This window comes from Corvus brachyrhynchos, unplaced genomic scaffold (assembly GCF_000691975.1).
Source record: "Corvus brachyrhynchos isolate BGI_N302 unplaced genomic scaffold, ASM69197v1 scaffold14, whole genome shotgun sequence".
NCBI classification, from domain to species: Eukaryota; Metazoa; Chordata; class Aves; order Passeriformes; family Corvidae; genus Corvus; species Corvus brachyrhynchos.
In genome coordinates, this window is record NW_008239110.1 from 2,757,741 (window position 1) to 2,779,635 (window position 21,895).

At 37.8% G+C, this 21,895-nt stretch overlaps 1 protein-coding gene across 1 annotated transcript in view; it reads right to left on the reverse strand.

Moving 5' to 3' along the window:
- Nucleotides 1-2,086: 2,086 nt before the first annotated feature.
- Nucleotides 2,087-21,895, reverse strand: part of PNISR (PNN interacting serine and arginine rich protein) — a 26,183-nt gene continuing 6,374 nt past the window's right edge. Inside the window, exons 2-12 of the mRNA XM_008637736.2 lie at nt 16,670-16,788; nt 15,245-15,430; nt 13,262-13,485; nt 11,418-11,604; nt 10,959-11,149; nt 10,205-10,342; nt 9,092-9,191; nt 8,332-8,385; nt 6,877-7,047; nt 4,281-5,382; nt 2,087-4,040 (exon numbers count right to left, since the gene is read on the reverse strand). Of these exons, the coding sequence (XP_008635958.1) occupies nt 4,010-4,040; nt 4,281-5,382; nt 6,877-7,047; nt 8,332-8,385; nt 9,092-9,191; nt 10,205-10,342; nt 10,959-11,149; nt 11,418-11,604; nt 13,262-13,485; nt 15,245-15,430; nt 16,670-16,757 (2,472 nt within the window). The 5' untranslated portion in view covers nt 16,758-16,788 and the 3' untranslated portion in view covers nt 2,087-4,009. The remainder of the gene's footprint in view (nt 4,041-4,280; nt 5,383-6,876; nt 7,048-8,331; nt 8,386-9,091; nt 9,192-10,204; nt 10,343-10,958; nt 11,150-11,417; nt 11,605-13,261; nt 13,486-15,244; nt 15,431-16,669; nt 16,789-21,895) is intronic.

Sequence of the window (21,895 nt, forward strand, 5' to 3'; positions counted from 1 at the left end):
GGGCTTCAGCGGAGCAACTCTGCTTGAATGTTACTGCTTACTCCCGATCCTTCCGTGTCTTGGAACACGAAAAGATCCGCAAGCAGCGGCTCGTTCAGATGACAGATTGACGAGCCCACAGCTTTCAGTCCGTTTCATTACCGAGAAACACACCGGGCATGCAGGGCACGGCACAAAGTACAAGAGTCCCCGAGTCAGGGCAGCCTCAGGAGGGAAGCCATCCCAGCAGCCGGCACTGCGCCGCTGCGGCCTGAAGCAGAACCCCTGGGCTCCAATATGGCTGGGCCTGAGGCAGGCTCCCGAGCGCTTCCTCATGGGAACCATCCGAGCTGGCTGGGGCTGCTGCCTCGTTCAGAGGCTGCCGTGGCACGGTCTGCAGATGAAGTCCAGGCTGTGGCCCAGGAAGGAGCAGGCTGCCTTCTCTGCTCCCTTGCAGGCACTGCTGCCCGGGGCACCGAACTGAGGCTCAGGCGAGCGGCCTTGGCAGTTCAGGGCTGACACACACGGGGAGCCTCTCCCCCGCTGTGAGCTCCAGCACTTTCAAATTTCAAATCCCCATGGTGAGCTAGTTTAACATGCTTAAAATGGAAAAGAATTAAGCCAGTTTTAAAAAATATTAGTTTTCTGACACTTTTATTGAGCTGCAGGTCCAACAAGAAAGCCCAGTGAAAACCAAAGCTGGCTGGAAGGCAGGCGTGCAGAGCAAGGCAAAGGTAAGCCGTGAAAGCAGAGTTGGCAGCGCTCCCGTGCTTGCCAGGCAGATGATCACAGGCCGGGTTCCCTGCCTGGCTGTGCAGACGCTGGCATCCGCCGGCAGGAGGCACGGCCTGCACAAAGCCAGAGGCAGGAGCATCCTCCAGGCAGCAGGAAGTTTGGAGTAGTAGAACCAGTCCTGGCTTGACTTCCCTCTAGTGCCAGCCTGCTTTATTAACTGACCTTGCTTGGTACTACCACCCTCACTGCTTGAAGTCTGCCTGTTTACAGGTCTCCTGTAAATACAGTATAATTCATGTAGTAGATATTTGGATTTTTTTTCTTTTTAAAGCTAAATAAGGACTGCTGAAAGGGCTCAAAAAAGCTTGTCTCGACAGCAATGAAATATATGGCAAACTTGCTTGATTTGTACCTGCCTCACTTCTTTACTCACCTGCTTTCTATCCAAAAAAGCTCACGGTGCACTACAGTTAAGAGTCATTAATAACGCCTCAGAGCTACTGATAAAAACAGAGCTCCTTTATGCTAGGATAGTCTCCTTAAGAGACAAAACCAAGCCTTCCTTCAAAACAGGCATCCTCATATCATTCAACTTAATTTATTACTTGTCATTCATTTAGCAAAGCAAACACAAAATCTCAGTGAGAGAGACAAACCTTACGTTGGCATTGCTCTTGTATTTGTGATTTTAAAATCAATTACAAGCCAGTTAATACATGCACACTGGCAAGTAATAAACTTAACAGGATAAGCTCATTTGAAACTAGAAGTAGCTATTCCATGAGACAGAGCCTCAAAGACAGGAACAGTTTTTGGTATTGTGCCATATTTCAAAACACATGTTTAAAGTCAGAATATTGTACCCAACTACTCTTTTTTGGCCTATCCCTGGCCACAGCTAATTCTTGCTCTTACATGGTCTAGTGGGCACCTTGGGGCACATATCAACATTGGCTTGGTTGTATTCATCTTCAAAACAATTTGTATGGAAATCATTGTTCATTTGATTCCACACTATCCCTTATTTATTAAATAAGTTTTCAAGGGAAATGCCTCCAAATGTCGTGTTGCTCCATGATATTCAAAATCTTATGTATTGCTTTCCTGTAGTGCACTGAAATGTTTTTGCAGCGTTCATTTTAAAATGATACAAAAATGGGAATGTATGTATTTGCACATTTTGGGATCACTTAAGAGGTATGGAATTAAAAGAGCAGTTGTTATTTTAGCCTTTTCTGGTGAAAGACATTCCTAAGGGAGTTTCCAAAGCCCAGAGAAGTCTAATGTACGTGATGCTGACAAGAGTACCAACGTGTATTTAATTGCTGAGGGATGAGTAGGCCGTCATAGTAAGATTTCTGAAACAGTTAAATACAGAGATCGTATGCTCTTTTTATTGGCATACAGTCACTACCCATAAGTGCATTTGTGTCAAAAAAATAATTTTCATATTTACAGGAAGTGACAGAATTTCAGTTGTTGGAAGAGTATATAAAGCTTTTCATACATAATCTTTTTTATTATTAAGACAGAGAATATAAAATCTGAACTGAAAATCAAATTCAATGCATCCTGGAAACTGTATTCCTCAACAGCTTTTCTTAAGCTTATTTCTAGTTTCTTTCTGCTTTCTCAAGACATCCATCTAGGACATCTGAACTGTTATGATACCTACTTTTCAAAAATTCCTCACTCTTACCCAGAGTCAAGAGTGTAGTGAGATTGGATCAATACATCATTATTTATATGCCTACCACTGCAAGTAAAAGTCATGTGTTGTAAATTATGCCTTATTTTGCTAATAAATACAACTGCTTACTCTATGTGAAAGGATATAATTAAGGGGGGGTGTTATAACTGATTATTTATCTGTAACAGTATTTTGATAAACATGCATGTATTCACTAGCCATTAGCTTGCTTATTAAACACATAGTTAAAACGTGTTTCTTTGTACTGAAGCAGTTGATTTCTGCATCTTATTTATGAAAAAATTACCGTTGAAAAAAGCTGCAGAGCTGAGTTCTGACTTAGTTAAATGGATTAATTAATCTGTTCATGAAGACATGCTTCGCAAGTTGCCTGAACTAGTATAATTTTTTCTTAGAAGATACAGCCAATCAAAGAGAACTTACTTTTATGTTAAGCCTTTTCTTTTTCACAACTGGTGTCACACCAGACCTTTTAGGCACAGATCTCTCCCTGAATTCACGTTCTTCTGTAACAGTCACTGGCCTACAGTTGGGTATTGTTGGTTTGTTTTTTAACTTCTATTATTTCACACTCTTGTTTCTAACAGCAATAGTCAGTTTCTTTAAGTAGGTAATCAGTGACCTCTTTCACTGCATGGTAATATTAAGATCAAAAATTTAGTGACATCATTGCTAATACATCAATGTATTAGCTCTACAGGAGTCACAATTCTTGTAACACTAAGAACCAGCTTTAATATTCACTATGCATTTGATGCATGTGCCAAAATGTAAAGTTAGCCTATTGTCAGTTTTCCAATGTGTACTGAGTGACATTTATAAACATATTCCATAAAAACATCTAAAATTCTGAGATGTGTGTAATATCCCTGAACATCCAAAGATCTCTCTGAAAACTGGGTGAGGAATATAGTTCCAGAGCTTAACACTGCCACAGGAGATCAGTTAATCGCACATATTCCTAATGGGGTTCAGTCTGTTTAAGTATAGCTTGTATTACAGTGACCCATATTTTACACACACAGCATATAGTACCAGCTAGACCAAAAAAAAAGTTACTAAAAATCTATTACACATATCTAAAGAAAACTAAGATGTCCTTTCTCTGTTCTTCCACACCCCCAATAAAGTAATCTCATCATGTCCATGGATTACAAGTGTTTCACGTTAAATCTTTTTCAAGTACTTTAAAAATTTGTTATACCAAAAAAGCTGCCTTTTTCTTTTTAAGTACTTTCTACCATTTAACACAAAATTCAGGTGCAAGAATTTTAAACAAAAAATGAACTAAAGAGCTTTATTGACATCACAGTACATTCAATAGTAATTTTAAGAACATTACAGCTGAAAGAGAATGGCCTGTTTTATAGTCTTAATAAGCACTACCGTTCTTGAAAAAATGTAATACAAAGAAATCCTATTAGGTATTTAATTCTGAGCAGCATTTGGAAAAAATACACCTATTTACAGATAAAAAAAGGATTCTGGTTTCACCTACATAGCCACAATGTGCCTCTATAATGAGACAAGCCTTTTATAACTCATGGAATTTTTAAACTTCATAGCACTGGTGCCATAAATTCCTCAGCGTTTACGACGAAGAGGAGTTGTTGATCTGAAAAATAAAGGAAAAGGGGGAGAAAGTTAATTGGAAAAAATAAAAGACCCCCAAACCCACACACACTTTAGGCTTAGTAATTAATAGTTTTAAAAGATTTTCCAAAGTTACTTTTGCCTAAGACAAAAAGTTTAATAAATACCATACTTTATTTAAAAAGTTCATATGCCGTACACATGAAGACGAATATAAAAAAACTTTTTAAAAGTCAGACAAAATACTTAAAAAGTATACTACCTTGATCGTGACTTAGACTTGTGTTTGCGGCTTGCCTTCTTACCAGACCTTTGAGATTTCTCCATGGAGCATGACCGAATATGCTTCGATTTCTTAGCCTTCTTTTCTTTACTGCTTCCTGGTGATTCAGAACTACTCCTTGCACTAGATTCAGAGCCTGATCGTTTTTTGCTATCTTTGGTAGTAATTTTTTTGCTTTCTTGTCTGGAATCCTGTCTTATTATTTTCACACATATTGAATCACTGCGAGAAAAAGTTCTTTCACTGTCTCTTTTTCTCTTTAATCTACTGTCGTCATGATTGCCAGCCTTACTTTCTTTTTCCTCTTTTTTGGGCTTATCTTTTCTCTTTTCCTGATCTCTCTCCCTTTCTCTGTTCTTCTTTTTGTCTTTGTCTACACCTCCACCCTGCTCCTTCTTCCTTTCATGATCTTTGCCCTCACTTTTATGTTTGTGCCTATTTCCAGTAGGGCTTCTACGCTGATCTTCGGCTTTACGTCTGTCCCTGCTCCTGCTGCGGCTTGCACGGTTGGCTCGCCGGTCTCTTGAGCGGCTGCCGCTTCTACGTCTATCCCAACTTCTCTCTCTCGAAGGACTCCGATTTCTCCGCCTCTCCCCTCTTTCAGCACTGTGATTTCTACTAGATCTTCTCCTTTCCCTTATTTTCTCCCTGCTCCGACTCCTCTCTCTCCTGTTTCTGTGGGAGTAACTCCTGCTTCTACTGCGCCTAACTTTATGTGACGGTGTCCTACTGCGACTGTGTCTCTTCTTCCTTTTGGGAGAGGAAGAACGTGAAGAGCTGCGACTACTACCTGAGCTAGTGCTATAGGATGAACTGGATACTGTGCTGCTACTGCTGCTGCTCCTGCTATTGCTGCTGCTGCTACCACTGCTAGAGCTTCTTGACCCACTCCTTCCTGTCCTCTCTTTACCCTCTTTCTTGAGTTCTGTGTCAGGTGCTATTGCGTTTGGAGATCTTTTCTTTTCATGAACCATATCTGCTTCAATTTCTTTTGCCTCCTGTGATGCTAAGTTACTATTTTGTTCTTTGATGATAAATTCATTCATCTCTTTTGAAACTTTTTCATTTTGTAGCTTTTCTTCTGAAAAAGGAAGTACACAGAAGAAAAGATGCAATTAATTTGGAGCAGTATGTCAGTAATTTCCACACTGTTACATTGATGAAACCAAGTTTCCAAGCACCTCTCATAATACTTATAATTAAAACACTGCCACCATACCAACTACTTACCAAGCCACTCTTTTTTTTTTTTCTTGTAATTCTAGAAAAGTTGACCTCCTGCTTAGAGAAAGTGTAGAGCCCAGTCGTTTTTAGAAGTCCTTGATGCTATTTCAGGTTTCAGTGGTTTAAGATTAAGTTATCAAACAAATATCCTGAAACACCAGAACTCCCAAACTGATCTACACATAAGACCTTTTCCTTTTGCAGCCTTTCTGCACATCTGCTTCTCCCCTTGTCCTTCCTACAACACTCCTCTAGTGGTACTGATGTTTCCTGCCTTTCTTTGAGCCCCATTCATCTGGGTTTGAGGATTACTGACTGGTCTGAAGAAGTTGTATTTCTCACATAGTGAGACCCTCAGGGTTTCCAAAATAAAAATTATTTCTATTCAACCTAGGATCCTTTGCATCACTGCCAACTTTATCTCCCCATTTTAAATTGAATCTAGAAAAAATAACTGACATACAACATTTTTTGCCTAAAAATGGCCTTTTGATGTGGGCCATCATTTCCTGAGTTAATTTAGGGAATAAAACTGCTTCCAGAAACCCAGAGTGCTCCAAATGGCAGCTGATGGTCAAATTTAACCCAGAAAACAATTCCAGCTGGTCCCTGAGTTATTAGGCAATACAGGCAGAAGCCAGTGTATGTTAGAAGATGCTGTATTGTCCATTAGAAATCTTCTGCCTTTCCAAAACACTGCTACAAATGAAACTCTGCATTAGCATTCTTTGGTATTTTGGATGTATAAAATCAGCTGCTTTACACTCTAGATTTGTATTTCTGCAAATAATCCCATGAAGATATCTCCACACTGACATCTGGCTTCCTGCACTAGGAAGACAGAGGTCACAGGCCACCACTCAGTCACTCTCCATATGGCTATCCTTTTATGCATACATCTTAAAACACTCAAAGAGAGATAGGAATATTAAGAAAACCAGAAGTTTCGCTAGTCCAGCCTTTTATTAAGGGCTCCATATGTCTTATTTTCAGGTGGAGGAAACCATCAATTTTAAGTTCTATTGCAATAGCACTTTCTCCTCCAGCCTGTGAACTTGGTTCATGACTTCTTAACATTGCATCCATCTCTAGACAACTCTTCAGCACTGGGAGCTGACTGTGCTACCCTTTTGACCTACATTATTTGTACAAAAGGAAAACCTTACCTACAGAGAAGCAGAAGTAAATCACAGGGTTTTGGGGTTTTTTTAAAATTTTAATTAAAAATACATTATTTATATATTTCGTTTTGTATTTTTGGCTTAAAATGTATTTCTTTGCCATCAATTTACATACAGTAAGTAGTAAACTCCATATACAGTGGCACAGTAAAAGACATTGTAAGATTTACCTTCTAGCTGTTTTTCTAGTAGTAGTTGCTGTTCTCTCTCTTTTCTCCAAAACGCTTCCTGTTTTTGCCTTATTCTGTGTCGTAATTCCTCATCATCAGTATCAGATGATTCAGAGCCTCTGTCACTTCTCTCATCTTCACTGTCTCCTGATCCATAACCACCCAGTCCACCTGCGTGCATAAAGTCCAGTCTATCACGAGGAAAGATTAAGCTTTGTTCTTAATACTTCTGTGAGGCAAAGAGGAGAGTAACATTGCCCTTCCTTCACTTCCTCGTCTCTGAAGAAGTCACTTTATTCTGGTAAGTGCCAGTGTTGTTTGCCAGTGTGTTCAAGGCCCTCGTATCTGCATTGATGCTCACTGTCTGGTTCTACTCCTTCTGGAACAGCTTGTCTATTTTCAGCAAGCAACCACTGTGACCATGGTACTTTTTTCCCATTGTATGGAAAGGCAAAAGAGCTCCCTGTGGAGACTGTAACAGTGCCTGCCTCTGTATCAGCAACCGGACAGAAAATGCCTGGGATCTTTCCCAGAAGACACCCCTGAAATGACTTCAGCTGCCTCCGTAGTCCAAGGCTACAGAAATTCTGAATGCCTTATCAATTTTTCCATATGATTTAGAAAACACTGCACTTTGACAGGTATGGAGATGGAAGAGAAACAGACTTTCTTCTCCCCCAGAGATATTAGTAACTACTGGACTGAAAAGGATGAAGTCAATTTAAACATCTGACATGGATTTCTTTCAGTCTGAGGTCCTTAGGATCTTTACTGAGTTAGTTTTGAAACATGAATACTTGTGATGATAATATTCAATCTAATTCATCAATATTCCATGTAATGAACATATAACTGATCACTGACACTGCTGTAGTACATTTTAGATGATAAAAGTCATGTTGGGAGAAATCTCTTGCAGTTGTGTCTCAAGCTGGAATTTCAATCTCTCTTTTCTGTGTTGTTTCTGGTAGTATATGATATGGGAGCCTTTGTGTTTATGTAGCTTTTCAAGAAAATAGTAATTGCAAAGATTACAATATTTTTATTTATAGACTTTCACATTAGTCTTCTATCAACTTTCCCCTCTGGTTTGCTTGGATCAAAATAGAAGAAAAGTATGAAATAGTACTCCTTTCTTTGAAGACTGCAGTGTGCTTCTGAAACTATCATACTTTGAAAAGTAAATTTATCTAAAATTTTTCCGGATTTTCAAAATTAGGGCAAGATTCTCATACACTAAATCACTGCCTAGTCCTTTACTCCAGCAACTATCCCACTATATATCAGTAGGATCACCTGTGGAACAAACAAAGGTGCTGATAATGATAAAGTTATCAGAAAGTGACCCATACTCCCAGGCAATTAAAATCTAGTTTCAAAATGCAATTTCTAGAAATGCAAGGCAAAAGTGTAACTCCCCCTTTAAGCCCTCTCAAAAATAAGGAACATACTTACCGAGTCCAGTGAGGGAAGCCAGTGCACTGGACTGTGCCAGCTGTTTTGCAGGAGCTTTGTATCACATCAACAACAGGAACAACATGTTAACACAAATAGCCACGATTTCATAGTCATGAGTCTATGGTATTGTTAAATCTACTACTATTGCTGTTCTTTGGAGGGAGAGAAGAAACATTAAAAACGCATCATCCATTTAAAACCACTTCTAGATTTTTTGACCATGAAGATTTAGAATTTAACTGCAATCAACAGTGAACAGAAAAAAACCGAATAGATACTCATAAATCACTTTTCAAGTTACAGCATCTGCACATAATTTTCAACTTCAGTAGTTACATACTTAGATTAACTGTGTTATGTTAAAATAATCTGTTCTGTAAGTACAATACATGTTAATAGTGAAAGCAAATTAATTACTAACTGAGGACTCAAAGTTCATCTCTTTTCACTTCTGAACAGCTTTGAGATAAAGATGATAGTAGTAAGGAACAGCTACAACTCAAGAGCCATTAACACACAGGTACCGTTTTAACTGAAATGAATTGTATGAAAAAAAATGGAATAACTCAAGTAACTCACAATACACTGCACAGGACGACAGTACATGATTACTGGATTTGAACTCTACCAAGTTGGATGCATTATACTGGAATTGTTCTTGAGGGAGAACTATGGGGGTTAAATGTTCTAAAGACATGCAAATACAGAATTTTCGCAGAAGAAACTAAAAAAAAAAAATCCCCCAAACCCAGCATACCTTTAGTTGCTTTACGGTGAACATCTTTGGCCACATAATAGATTTCTTCATTTGTGACATCTAAGAGAATCTCTGTCAGCAGCATTTTTGTCAGCATCATCTGAAGAAAATTGCATATACAATTAAAGGCCAAAATACCTTGAATAAATGCTGCATTCAAATTATATCCATACAGCTTCACTTCTTTTGATGACTATGGAAGTGGTCTCCTGCATATTTTATTTAATGACCTCTTTCAAAAGACATAACTAGAAAACCAAAGATTGAAGCTGTTTAAATGTCACCTGATTCCACAACCTTAAAGTTTGTATTTTGACTGTGAATTGTATCTGCCTGTATTGTACACAGCTATCCAGGGCACTGATCCTAACGTCTAAGATGATGTAACAAATGAGTATGTAAATCAGAAACGTACTTAGACTGATTCCAATTATTCTTCCAAAAAATAAAGAGCACATTTCTGACTGTAAAGATCAGAGGTTACTTATATAGCATTTTATTACTACATATTTTCTACAAAAATTGAAATTATGGTAGCTAGTTCTCCAAGTTGTTTATGTCTAGCCACATGCTCTACAAAAATACATTCATCAAACTTAGTAGAATTCAGGCTCTTAATTAACAAGGATTCAGTTGTACAATTTGCATGCAACTGTCATTTCAAAGTATGAAGGTTGTGCAGACACAGTGAAACTGCTGCTGATCTAGGATTTAAGTTTGTAGCACTTCCTTGCAAGAATACCTTTCTTGAATTCCCTTTCACAGGAACTGAGGTTGAAGCATAGATTTGAGATAGGTGCATTTAATCACTAAAAGTTTTCAGAAATTTGGTAAGTGAAGCAAAACCATAGAATTAATAAAGATCAATGCAAAGATTACAGTCATTACATTCTTTCACTATTGTGCTAAATATGAGTTATATAACTGATATCCTTGTTTCCATGAGAAAGACTGCATGATGAAGAGACATGCAAATATAACCCAGCTTTAGTGTACAATGCATACTGTACCCCAATGACAGTATCAGGCATAGAAAAAGTGATTTACTTTGATATGCCTGAAAAATATGAGCAATTAAACAGAAATACTTATTGAGAACACCAGTATTAATACCATTTGATACTCCTTTTCTTCTTCTGTCATTTCTGGTTCACTTTGCTCCTCTTGAGGAGCTGGGGATGGACTCCTGCTGATTTTCCCAACACTTACAGCCTCTGTGTTTTCAGCATCTTCATCTTCCTCATCACTGTCCTACAAGAACAGCATCATACATTTCAGGAAAAACTTAAATATCAAGCTCCTTAGTCTCTATTTGTAATAGTCAATTTCATTTACTTTGTACTGAAATCTGTATTTCAGTTATCATAAAACCATTTATTTTCTCCCTTCCTAAAAAATATGCGGGTACCTCTACCCACACAAGCTAAGAAAATACTTAGTTGTCAGTTCCCTGCCAAACATGTACTTTGAACTACAAACAAGATAACTGTGGAAGTGAAGGCAATGCAAGGCTTCCTAAATTGGCTCAGTTTAGCAAATACAGGTATCTGAATTTTTTCAGCTGCTGATTTAGAATTCTTTCAAAGGATCTGTATGTTCCAAAAGGAAGGGAAAAAAAAAAAGGAAAAAAAAAAGTCCAATTTCATCCTTGTTTCTTTGCTACTACAGGCCAAATTATATACTTCTACCTCTTAGCCATTAAAAACTTCAAAACATCAAGTAATTATCAACAGAGCAGCAGCTTAACCTTACTTTAAGCAACAAAACCAATGAGGTAACCACAAACACAGTCTCTTCTTTAAAGAGACTAAAAAGGTGATCTTTCAGGAAATACAAACCTGAGCAAAAAACAAACCCTTCTACTTACAAATTTACTTTTCTGAGGTAATCGTGGACCATCCCCTTCTTCAGCATCCTCACTTCCCTTTTTCTCTTTTTTAGACATCTGTGAACGCTGCTGCTCCATTCTCTCTTTTTCCAATTTTTTCTGTTTTTCTCTTTCCATCTTTTCCAGGCCCTCACGAATCCAGGCAGGCAGAGTTCTACGCTTCACAGCATCTACATAAGCAAGGTTTACAGTTTTGCAAGATGAAAAAACCTTCCCCCCAAAAAAGGAACAAAAAAAATCCCCCAAAACAAAGAAGCAAACCCCCCACCCCCATCAAAACAAGTCCCACATCTGATTGTGGGGAAAAAAACATTTATAATGGCTTTTTCTTTCCCTGCTCTTTTACTTTCTATTAAAAAGACAAAGGTCATCAAATTTTGCAATTCTTTATAAAACACAGCTTTTAGATTTTTTCATTAAGGAGTGGTTAACATGTACCAATCTGTGGAGGCTCCTGCTTCACAGGCATCGCAATAGGTGAACGCTGTCGATCTCTGAATGAGGGTCTTTCCCTTCGATTTTGAGTAGGTGCAGGAGGTGCTGGAGGACCTGGTGGCCCTGGTGGTCCTGGCTGCCAATAAGGTGGGTGAAATCCACCTTGAGGTGGACCAAAAGCAGCCCCATGCTGAAAGAGTAATGCAGTTTATTTTTCTTCACATGGTAACACTAAATGCAGCATGTGAGCAAGTTGGTCTACAAAAATCCATGCAAGTAGGAATCCACGATTTCTATGCTATTGAAATCTCTCAATCTCTCTTACTGTGGTCCCCAAGAAACAAGTTTCCTTTAAATATTTAATGACTAAACTTAGATTTAAGCAGGTATACTTAACAAACCTGAAAGGGCTTCAACCAATCTCCTTTCATATTGTGCTAAATACTAAGCCCTATAATCACCATCTATCTCCATCAGTTCCGTGCCAGCTTAGCACCAGAGCATGCAGTTAAATCAAGAGTATACAAAATTAAGATTTAAAAGTCTACCTATGTTAGCAGTCTTTTAACTACAGCATGAGAACAAGAATTTAAAGTTCAGCCTTTTATTACATAAGAATTTTGCACTGTGCACTTTCTAGTAATCCTTCACAGATCTTATTAATATGGCTGATTAAAATATTAAATACATAAATATGAAATTTTAGTACAGATCCTGGGTTTTGGGCAAGCTGTATACAATCCAAATGTCGTAGGTCTTGAGGCATACATGCAGAGTTTTTTGTTTTAATATTTACTGCCCAGAAAAGCCTAATGAAACAATTTAAGAAGAGAGTGTTTAGGAAAAACGGTATAGCATCAAATATTCTACTGAGTATTTAACTCGCTAGTACTGAAGCACTCTCCATTACAATTTCAGGTTAAGCATCTCTTTCATTCACTGCAAAACAAGTTTTCTGTAGTATTTAGAGAAGCTAATTTTAAGAGTTTTTCCCATGACATAAACAAAGAAAATTATAATTAACTCATGTATTGGAAAATTAATGGTTGCCTATTTAACAATACTGCTGAACAAGAGAATTGTAACAGGAAAAATAAACGAGAAGATTAAAAAAAACCCCCTTTCTGCCCATCTTCCCTTGTATTTGTTTATGAACAGGAGGTAGGTTTTTAAACAGCTAGTCTGTCATTTTTATCAGGAGTTTTGAAAGAAAAATATTGAAAATAGAGGGAAGATAAAAAAATTATTTGTGTTTAAAGATCTGTGCAATGCACCCTGCTATTATTATAAAACCAGCTACATGTTTATTATGCTATACAACTTATATGCCAGAATGAAGAAAAAAGTGGATATGGATTTTATTTTTAGAAATACCATTGTTTATTCAAAGAATCACAGTAGATAGATATGGAAAAGATCAATGGATCATCCAGTCTATCTGTCTGCAAATACAGGACTGTTTCCTGTGGTACATTATCTAGCATATTTAAGCATATCTTTCTGAACTTTATTTTTTTTCCTTCTCCTCTTTTTTTTTTTTTTTAAACACAAAGCTACATAATGTTAATTTATATACTGGAACACAGTGATTCATTTTAATACTGCAGACAACAGCCATTTCTCATTACTACTGGAGAAAAATAAAACCCTTTGGCCTCTGAACATAACAGAGAACTCTAAAGTCTCTTCTGTAAAGTGTTTGGTAAAAATGTGTCTTAGCAGATAACAGATTCTGTAGATGTTTGTAGAACTGAAGAATGAAAGTCGCCGCTAGATGATATTAGAGGAACACATCCATGGAAGGGACTCTGCGCGTCTACAATATTAAAGCAACAAATATGTTTCACCTGATAGTCAAACTGGTTCACTGGCCCCATTGCAAAGTTATCGGGAGGTCCCCCAAAGTTGTGATTGTTCTGGTTAAATATATGCCTGTTGTCGGGAGTAAATTCCCCACTGTCCTGACTGTTGCTGTCTTCAGACGGAGGAACAATTTCCATTTGACCTGGGGTTGGAGTCATCCACTGCTGATCTGGAGGTGGGTGAGGGGGTTGGTGAGGCATTCCCCATTCTGTTTAGGATTTAGAATACAAGTCAATACCAAGTTAGTATAATTTGTATGAGTCATCAATCGCTCAGTGTTCTTGTATTTATCACAAGGTTCCTCAAAGCATCACGGATGATAAAGTAATGAAGAATCATCAATCTACAGACTCTATTATACTGTCTCAATAATTTCTTTAACTAAATGAAGGAAATACAAATGGCTATAGCTGAACTAAAACATGCAGTATGGGGACAGAACTGGACAGGCACAGACACCCTGTAAACTTGTTTTTATAAATTTCTAGTGATAGTGAGTTCACCACAGGACTTGTTTAAATTGTTTAAACTGTTAAAAAAACTGCTCCTACTTCTCTACTTCAAATTTGAAAGCAAGGACTTGAAATACCTCTTATGAAGAGAAAATGGTTTTGCAAGCAAGCACAACCACTGAAACCTGTGCTCCAAAGTCCTGTGTCTTGATAATGGATGATTTCTTGGATTGTCCAATATCTAGCAGAGGTCCTAGAATAAGCTGTAGTCATAAGCCCTCAAACATACGTTACAATTGGCTAACAGAGTGAAAAGGGTCTAAGGAATGAATTAATAGCTCATGTGGCCATAATTTTTGAATGATTCCTTAAAAAGACAAAATTTATGTGCACTATACAGATACTTACAGACCATGACAGAGCTGCGCTATAACTTTCACCAGTAACAGAATTAGTATCTAGCCTCTCAGGTTAATTCCCACCTTCCATCCAGTCCTTTAGTACATTTTTCTAATTTTTACTGTCCTTCCCATCTGCATCATAATTGGATCCATTACTGTAGCAACTAAAAAGTGTTATCACAGTTTTTCTATTTCTGTGAAAATTTCTACGTACTGTACAGAAATACAGCTAGAATACACTCTGCCACATAGAAAAGTTAAAAATTCTTACATGTGCCTACAATAACTCGTAGCCCAGCACAGGTAGGTGAAACCTGATGGCTACCTCCCTTTTATTACGTGCATATAAGAACTGCCAATAACATATTAAGCCTACTTATATTAAAGGTTACATTTCAATAAATTTGGATAGTGACAATGAAAACTGGGAGTATTATTCTTTCAACCATTAACAGAATCAAGCATGAAGTGCAGTTTTCCCCAAAACAACTGAACACACGCACATAACTATCCTGTTCATACACTTCAAATTGCATTATAGTGTAGTGTCATAACCCAGCTTTCAGAAAACAACTTCAGAAAAATTCTTGGCAGAAAATTACCAATTTCTATCCCATTCTTATTACCAATAGTATCTTAAGAAGTTTTAAAAAGAAAATTAATTTTTGGAAAAAACTGAAGTTTTGAGGAACTGAAAATAATTGATACTAACAGAAGCGTCCAACCAACTTTAACCTGCAATAATTGAAAAATGCTGACAATCAGATACCTAAGCTAAAAAGGGTAAATCCTAAGTATATGAAACGTAATAAAAACATATTTTTCACACAGAATTTTGCTGATCTCCCTTTTTAAAGATTTTAAGACACCTAAAGCCATCATCTACCAGTTATATTGTGAACTCATTCTACATGTCAAGATCATGCCAGAAGCACGTATTACACTACAGGAGAGGCAACAGTAGCTCTCTGAGGGGCAGGTGTGATTAATAAGTCAACTGGTAGTTTTGTATTTTGAAGCCTGAGGGACAGGGCATGTTCACACCAAAAAATGTCTGACACGAATAAAATGAAGAAACATGAAAAACGGGAATGAACCGGAAGGGGAAACAAACCTGGCTGCCACATTCTGTTGAAATTGGGATCCCCCTGAAAATTATTATGGTTGTTTGGACCAGACTCTATTCCTGAAATATCCTGTCCGTTTGGCATCATTCCTTGTTGTTCCACTACATTCTGCTGCCCTGAGGCTTCTCGCTGAGCAATCCATGCTTGAGCTAATGCAGCCCAGTCAATCTGGCCTAAAATAAACAGAGGAAGTTAAAAAGGTTAGAACTCACATGTCTGAAGTTTAACACTGTTTCTCAATTACATGTCCTATTGCTCAAGATAAACGGGCAACGTTTACCTTCAGCAAGTACTGTGAGCACCATTAAAACTTACTCACAGTGTACAGTAAAAGAAATCAAGCAAATGTCAGTGTACAGACTTGCTGAAGTACAGTTGCTCTGCATATGTTCAAAATGTCATAAGGCAGATTATTTTACATTCGCATTAGCACTCAGTGGGTGGTAGAAATGCACTTTTTTCATAAGTGAGCTAATTTTGACATCAGAAATTAATATACATATCCTTAAATTATAACTTCATGAAGATTTGAGAGCAAGAAAGAGACGTAGTTAGAAAATTATTTTTCAATGTACACTCTTCGTATAACCATTGCCATATATTATGTTTCAGTTCTCCCTCCCATTTTTTTCTTTACTGCCATTCCTACCAGTAAATAAATAAACTGCACTCTCAGGTAAGAACACTAGTATGTCTTCTGCTTATTATCAAGTCAGGAAAACTCTCCAGTGAATTTAACAGAAATTAAAGTGACAGTAAAACCCATGTGCCTGATCACTTTGCCTTAGTATTAAATACACACCTGTATTTTCATCCATTTCTCTATTTCTCTTGATATTTTGATTTGTTGTCACCCCATTCTCAATTTAAGGTATATTACGTTCTACTGTTTAAAGCATTTGGTGGTTTTGGTGGGGGGGAAAAAAAATCCAAACAAGAGATCATGATTATCACTGCTGTAACCTAAATCAAGAATCATATTAGTCTTCCAGTGAGGTTTTTTTCTGTATATATAGCTGCATTAGTACTTCTGCCAAACAGGTATCGAATAAAAAAGCAGATTCTCTCAAACAAAGGATTCAGCTTGGCTAAAGAACTGACAGGGATACATATCTGGTACATGAGGTCTAAATGTTGATCTATATGACTGGTAAAATGTTGGTAATTTGTCTAGGATAACTCAGGTTTCTTGCCTGTTTTTGCACATTATATATTAACTATGCGAAAACATTTGGAATCAATATGTGTTTTCTATGTTTTCTCTTTTTTCTAGTTCAGAAAAGCATCATAAATGCATTATCTTGAGAGCAGCTACAAAAGGCAACTATGAGTCATACTCTGTTACAAAGATTGAAAAATTCAAATGACAACATATTAAAAGAATTAATCCACAAAGCTTTCTATATACTTACTTGGATCTTGCTGGTGCTGAAATGACTGCATCCACTGCTGTTGGTTCAAAGGCCATTGCTGCCAAGGTTGTCCACCTTGATCCCACATCTTTTAAGTCTTTATATAGTCTATATTTCAACTAAAAATAATAGTTGTATGTTTAAATAGATGCCCATGAAATATCACATAACTGAAACTTACATAACTGCAGATATAGTTAAGCCTTGCAAAGCAAGCTGAAGCAATGCTGGCTTAATATTTTAAGCTGGAGGAAATGGTTCATCCTTCAGAGTAATATCTCAAATATTACTGTAAGATTTCAGGAGTCTAGTATGCTTTCTCTGTATTTTCACAAAGAAATTAACTACAAAATGATGTTCAAGGAGAGATATGACAAGTTGGTAAGACAAGATCTCATCTGGCAATAAATGCAATTTAAAGCAAGTCAAAATATAAAAGGCATGATTGGTATCTTTGCCTGCTTCTTAGGGAAAAGATGTGTATTTCTCTAAACAAGTGTCATGCAAGGCTGTTAAGCAAGACAAAAGTCACCAAATGGTAAAACACATTGTTTATGATTGCACAGGAGAACTGCACAGGTACAAGACAGTGCCCACATGCATTTTAGGCATTGTACAAACTCATCTTAATTTCTAAATAATATATTCCTTCAACTCTGAGAAAGAAAAATAAATGACCACACAATTACCACATTGTCCCTTAAAATCATGAGAAATTATTTTTGCCATGCTGTATATATCCTCACTGAGCAGGCAGCAGCAGCCCTAGGTCCGGACGGCAGGCAGCAGAGCTCCACAGCCTGCTTCAAGTAAAGCTCCAGGGGCAGCTCGACATGAATTTGCTGAGGCACAGCAGAACAGGCAGGTGTGCCCATAATGGCACACCAGCTCCTTCCCGTCATTTGTACCTCCGGCACGCACCTAACCTGCCACACATGGAAGATCTGAGAGCAGCCACCTGCACTGCTCTGAACAGTTTCTCTGAATATATAAACTAGGCACAGTTCTGGGAATACCTCACTCCAGAAGCTGTTCCCAAAAACCAGTATGGGTAGGAATGCACTGAGTGTGACCCCCTCCGTCCTACCCAATCTGTTAAGAACTTCTCAACAGGCTTTCCACTCAATGAATATATCATCGTGGAATTTAAAATACAATCCTTAAGCTCGCGCTATTAAAACATCAAGCATGTAGATTGTTTCGAACACTCCAAACTTAAAAGAAAGAGAAAAATTCATTCCCTGAGGTCACAGGAGCAGCACACAGGACCCAGTTGTGGCTCACAGCCAAGTGCAATAGAGAATAGATGAATAGAGCCTCTGCTTCAGAGCAAACCAGCTCAAAGCAGCCAGTGCCACTTGGGTGGCCAGCCAGGAACAACGCCAGTGGCTCCAAGGGAGTGGGACACACACACCCCACAAACAGCCCGCTCTCAGCACATGGACAAAGTGACTGGAGTGGAACCTGCTTGGAAAGGCATCTTGTGCTTGCCTGCTTGCACAAGGAACTGCATGACTGCATATGAAGAGAGCATCACTCTACAAAAGTGCACCACACAAAGAGCTGCACACAACATCAGGGGGCACCGGGCCACGGGGAGATGAATGCAAGTTTGTATTTTGCATACTTCTGTCAAATTAAATCTTTTATCTGAAAAACTGTAGATCACCTTTGTTCTGAGACCATTTACTGTCAACACTGTAGAAAAATTACATGTGTGGCTCTGAAACATTCAGTTGCAAATGCCTTTTGGGGGGGGCTTTAAACAAGACCAGATCAACTTTGGCAACAGGGGAAGTATTGGGCAAAACCTACCTAATACTTTATTAATTTCACTATCTTTTCTTGCCAAACTAAGTATGGAGGCTTTTTCCCATTTCATGAATGCTTTTATTATATTCAAACCTTTAATAAGTGAAGACCCTGCCCTTTCTTTTGTCCCTTTTTTCCCACAATTTTATTTGTACCTAGGAAATTAACTTTTTTACACCAGTTGAGTGTAAGGGTGGCTACTAATGCACTTAATGCAACATTTTAGCTGACCTCTTAAACTAGTTCTCCAGGTATTCATATATACATATTTCATACACTAGGTATGAGGAAGTAACTGCAAATACTATTTGCCCCCTAAAGTAAGAAAAAGGTAATTAAATATTTCTTCCTTTCCTCAGTTCATCTTTCTATCCAGAATAAAAATTCTTTCAATTGTCAAAATAAACTTGTTTACACTTTCAAAGTTGTACGAATTGGGGTTCAAGACTACTACTGCACTGCACAGCCTCATCGTGCCGCTCCCTTTGTTTCTAGCTGTTAAATCCCACTAGCAATAATAAACATGGATTTCACTAATTCTGGTAGCACTTTTTTACCTCAATACATAGTACATTGCAACAGGTTTGTGGAATTACACTAAAATACACTCAGCAAAAGGCTTAATTTTTTTCACTAATAATTTATAAGACAGGTTTGCATATAACCAAATGCAAAAAAAAAAATTTACACAGTTAAACATCAATTTCTCTTATCAAAGTGCAAGAATATTAAGACCATTCTACAAATTCAACTAAATTGGAACCTCCTACACACAGCTTTTACGTGATAGGATTAGATGAGATTTATTTGTACTGGACTGGCTCTATCTCTGTCCTAAATTTTTCAGTATTCCAGATTTTTTAAACATGCTCCAGCTAACACAATTATATATCTATTTCTCAATTGAAATGGACACTTAGTATTCTGGTCTTTTTTTTTTTTCTTTACTCTCAGGCCTTGATCCTCACTATGGACAAACTGAAGCATTTGTTTAGATCATTAATACAGTCTAAGGCAACAAATGTCTCCACATCTCAGTATAACCTGCCCTCAAGTCAACAGCTCCCTTATTATTTTACAAGGTATTCAAATCAATCTTGTGGGAAAGATAGATTACATTGCAGCCTGTACCAACTGGCATCTGAAATGGTGACCAAGGGACAGAGCAGACAGGCAGTGACCTCAGTCAGCAGCAGCATTCATTCATCTCCTGGCTGCTCTGTCAGCAAGTTATTATGCCCCGGGACACCAAGGCCAAGTCCACACCCCTACAGAAAGTGGTGCTGAACGACCCCCACAGTCTCCCCATCAGAGAACAGCACTAACCCAGGCCACCTTGCACTCTCTGGGCTGCTTCCAAGCACACTTCAGGTGTCAGCATGGACCTGGGACCCAACATGCAGTTAGGACATGTCCATTCTGGTTTGGAAGGTCAGAGGCTTTCACTCAGTGCCAGCTGGCTGCAGGGCCAGAATAAAATGCACAGTTGGGTTTTAGCTGTTAGCATACATAGCTGCTTCTCCACTGCTCTGCAACATAATATGGCCCGGACTTCAACTTGCCCTAGAGAGATTATTTCACCTTATTACTGCTATTCTGGGGAGAGAAATCAGGTGGGGAAGTGCAAAGCAATAGGTCAAGGCATGGAAATGGTTTCTATATTGATACACAACAGTTTGACAAGACAGCAACAACAGCATAAAACCCTGAAGAACTTCAACATTTGATTAATTCAACTTATGCCATTCAGAGCAAACTAATTTAAAGTCACTGCTATTTGAAACAGATAATTTTAGTTTGTGAACTGTATTTGAAAGCTTTTAATTCTGTATTGCAGTTGTACTTCTACTGTTTTCCTGAAGAAATGTTGATTTTCATAGGTTGGCAACCATAAAATATGCTGGTTTCCAAGTACACAGATTTATTACCAAATTCAGTGTAAAAAAATTCTTTACTAATCAGAAATATGTACTACACAAACACTTAAGCAATGACATCACTTTTTAATGCAACTGTACATGCAAAAGCCCTTTTTCAAATATAATGTGAAAACTGTCCAAAACTATTTTTCGTTTATTTCAATTCATCTTCCTTATTGAGCAATGTTTGTTTTACAAAAACAGGAATTGGATATGGAAGGAATAAAATTTGCAACTTAAAATGTTTATAAAACCAACCTTAACATATACAGGCTAAAAGAGAAGATCATGTGTATTCCAAAATTTTAGTATTGGAGACTAGATGATGTGTTTTAGTATTGAAGACTAAATGTGTGGCTCAGAGCCATTGACCAGAAGAGGTTGGTTCTAGGGCCCCTCTCTATATGGTGACCTGGAACAGAAGGACACTGTCATTTTCAGGGAAACAGACTCCCCTGCTTTTTAGTTCTCCACTTATTTTCCTGCATTTTCTCCAAGTTTTCACCAACTGGTACAAGGTAAACACAAAAAAGGTACTTGATAATTTTTTTTTTCATTTACTACAGGGAGGCTACTGGCATTCAAAGATGGTTCATTGACTTGAAAAACTGTTTTGCTAAGCACTACAGTGTCTAATGGTTTCATCTGCTGTTAAGTGCCAGAGGCAAAAACCCCGTGGTTTTAGCTCTTCATTTTCAGTTGCCTTGCTCTAAAAGGTAACTAAAACAAACACTTAGGCTATTCGATGTTACTCTTCTCTATATAAAGGGAATGTAACTTTGTATTCTGCTTGTAAAACTCTACTGAGTACGCAAGGACCTTTCAACAGAATCTCAGTATTGTCCTGTCAGACATCACTGAGTTTCCTTCCTAGTGATGATATTTTAAAGATGTCAAAAATAAAAACAGACCAAGTCAAGTCATACAATAATGAACAAACCAAATGTGAGAGTTACCAATGCAACACTTTTGAAACTCAGTACCATAAATGGAAAGGGCACAAATTACTTCAAAAAGAACTCACAAAACACAGCAGAGAAAATGTAGCCTGTACTCAGTAATTTTAAAATTACTGCAAGGGATTCACCTCCAGTACCAAGGCAGGAGAGGAGGAAACAAACCCAACAAACAATGCCTCTCACCCAGCAAATCAGTAACTTAAAGGCTTAAAGCAGCTGGAACCTTTTGTACTGATGTATGTGAAAAGAAACAACCATTATTTTCCTGAGACACAAGTAGTAATTAATAATGGAGAAAAGAGACTCAAAGTGCTCTCCCACCTAAATAAAATCTGCATTGACAAAACTAACTTAGGATGCTGCCACATGAACTATAAACAAGTTTTTATTTCTTACAAAGTTCCCAAATCAGCATCACCTGAAAGAACAGGCTTCACCTAACACAATGGACAGCTCTATTTCCCAATAGTGACACAAGGCCAAATACACAGCAGAGCATCCAAATCGCACTGAAACAAGCTTTATTTTTTACTGAA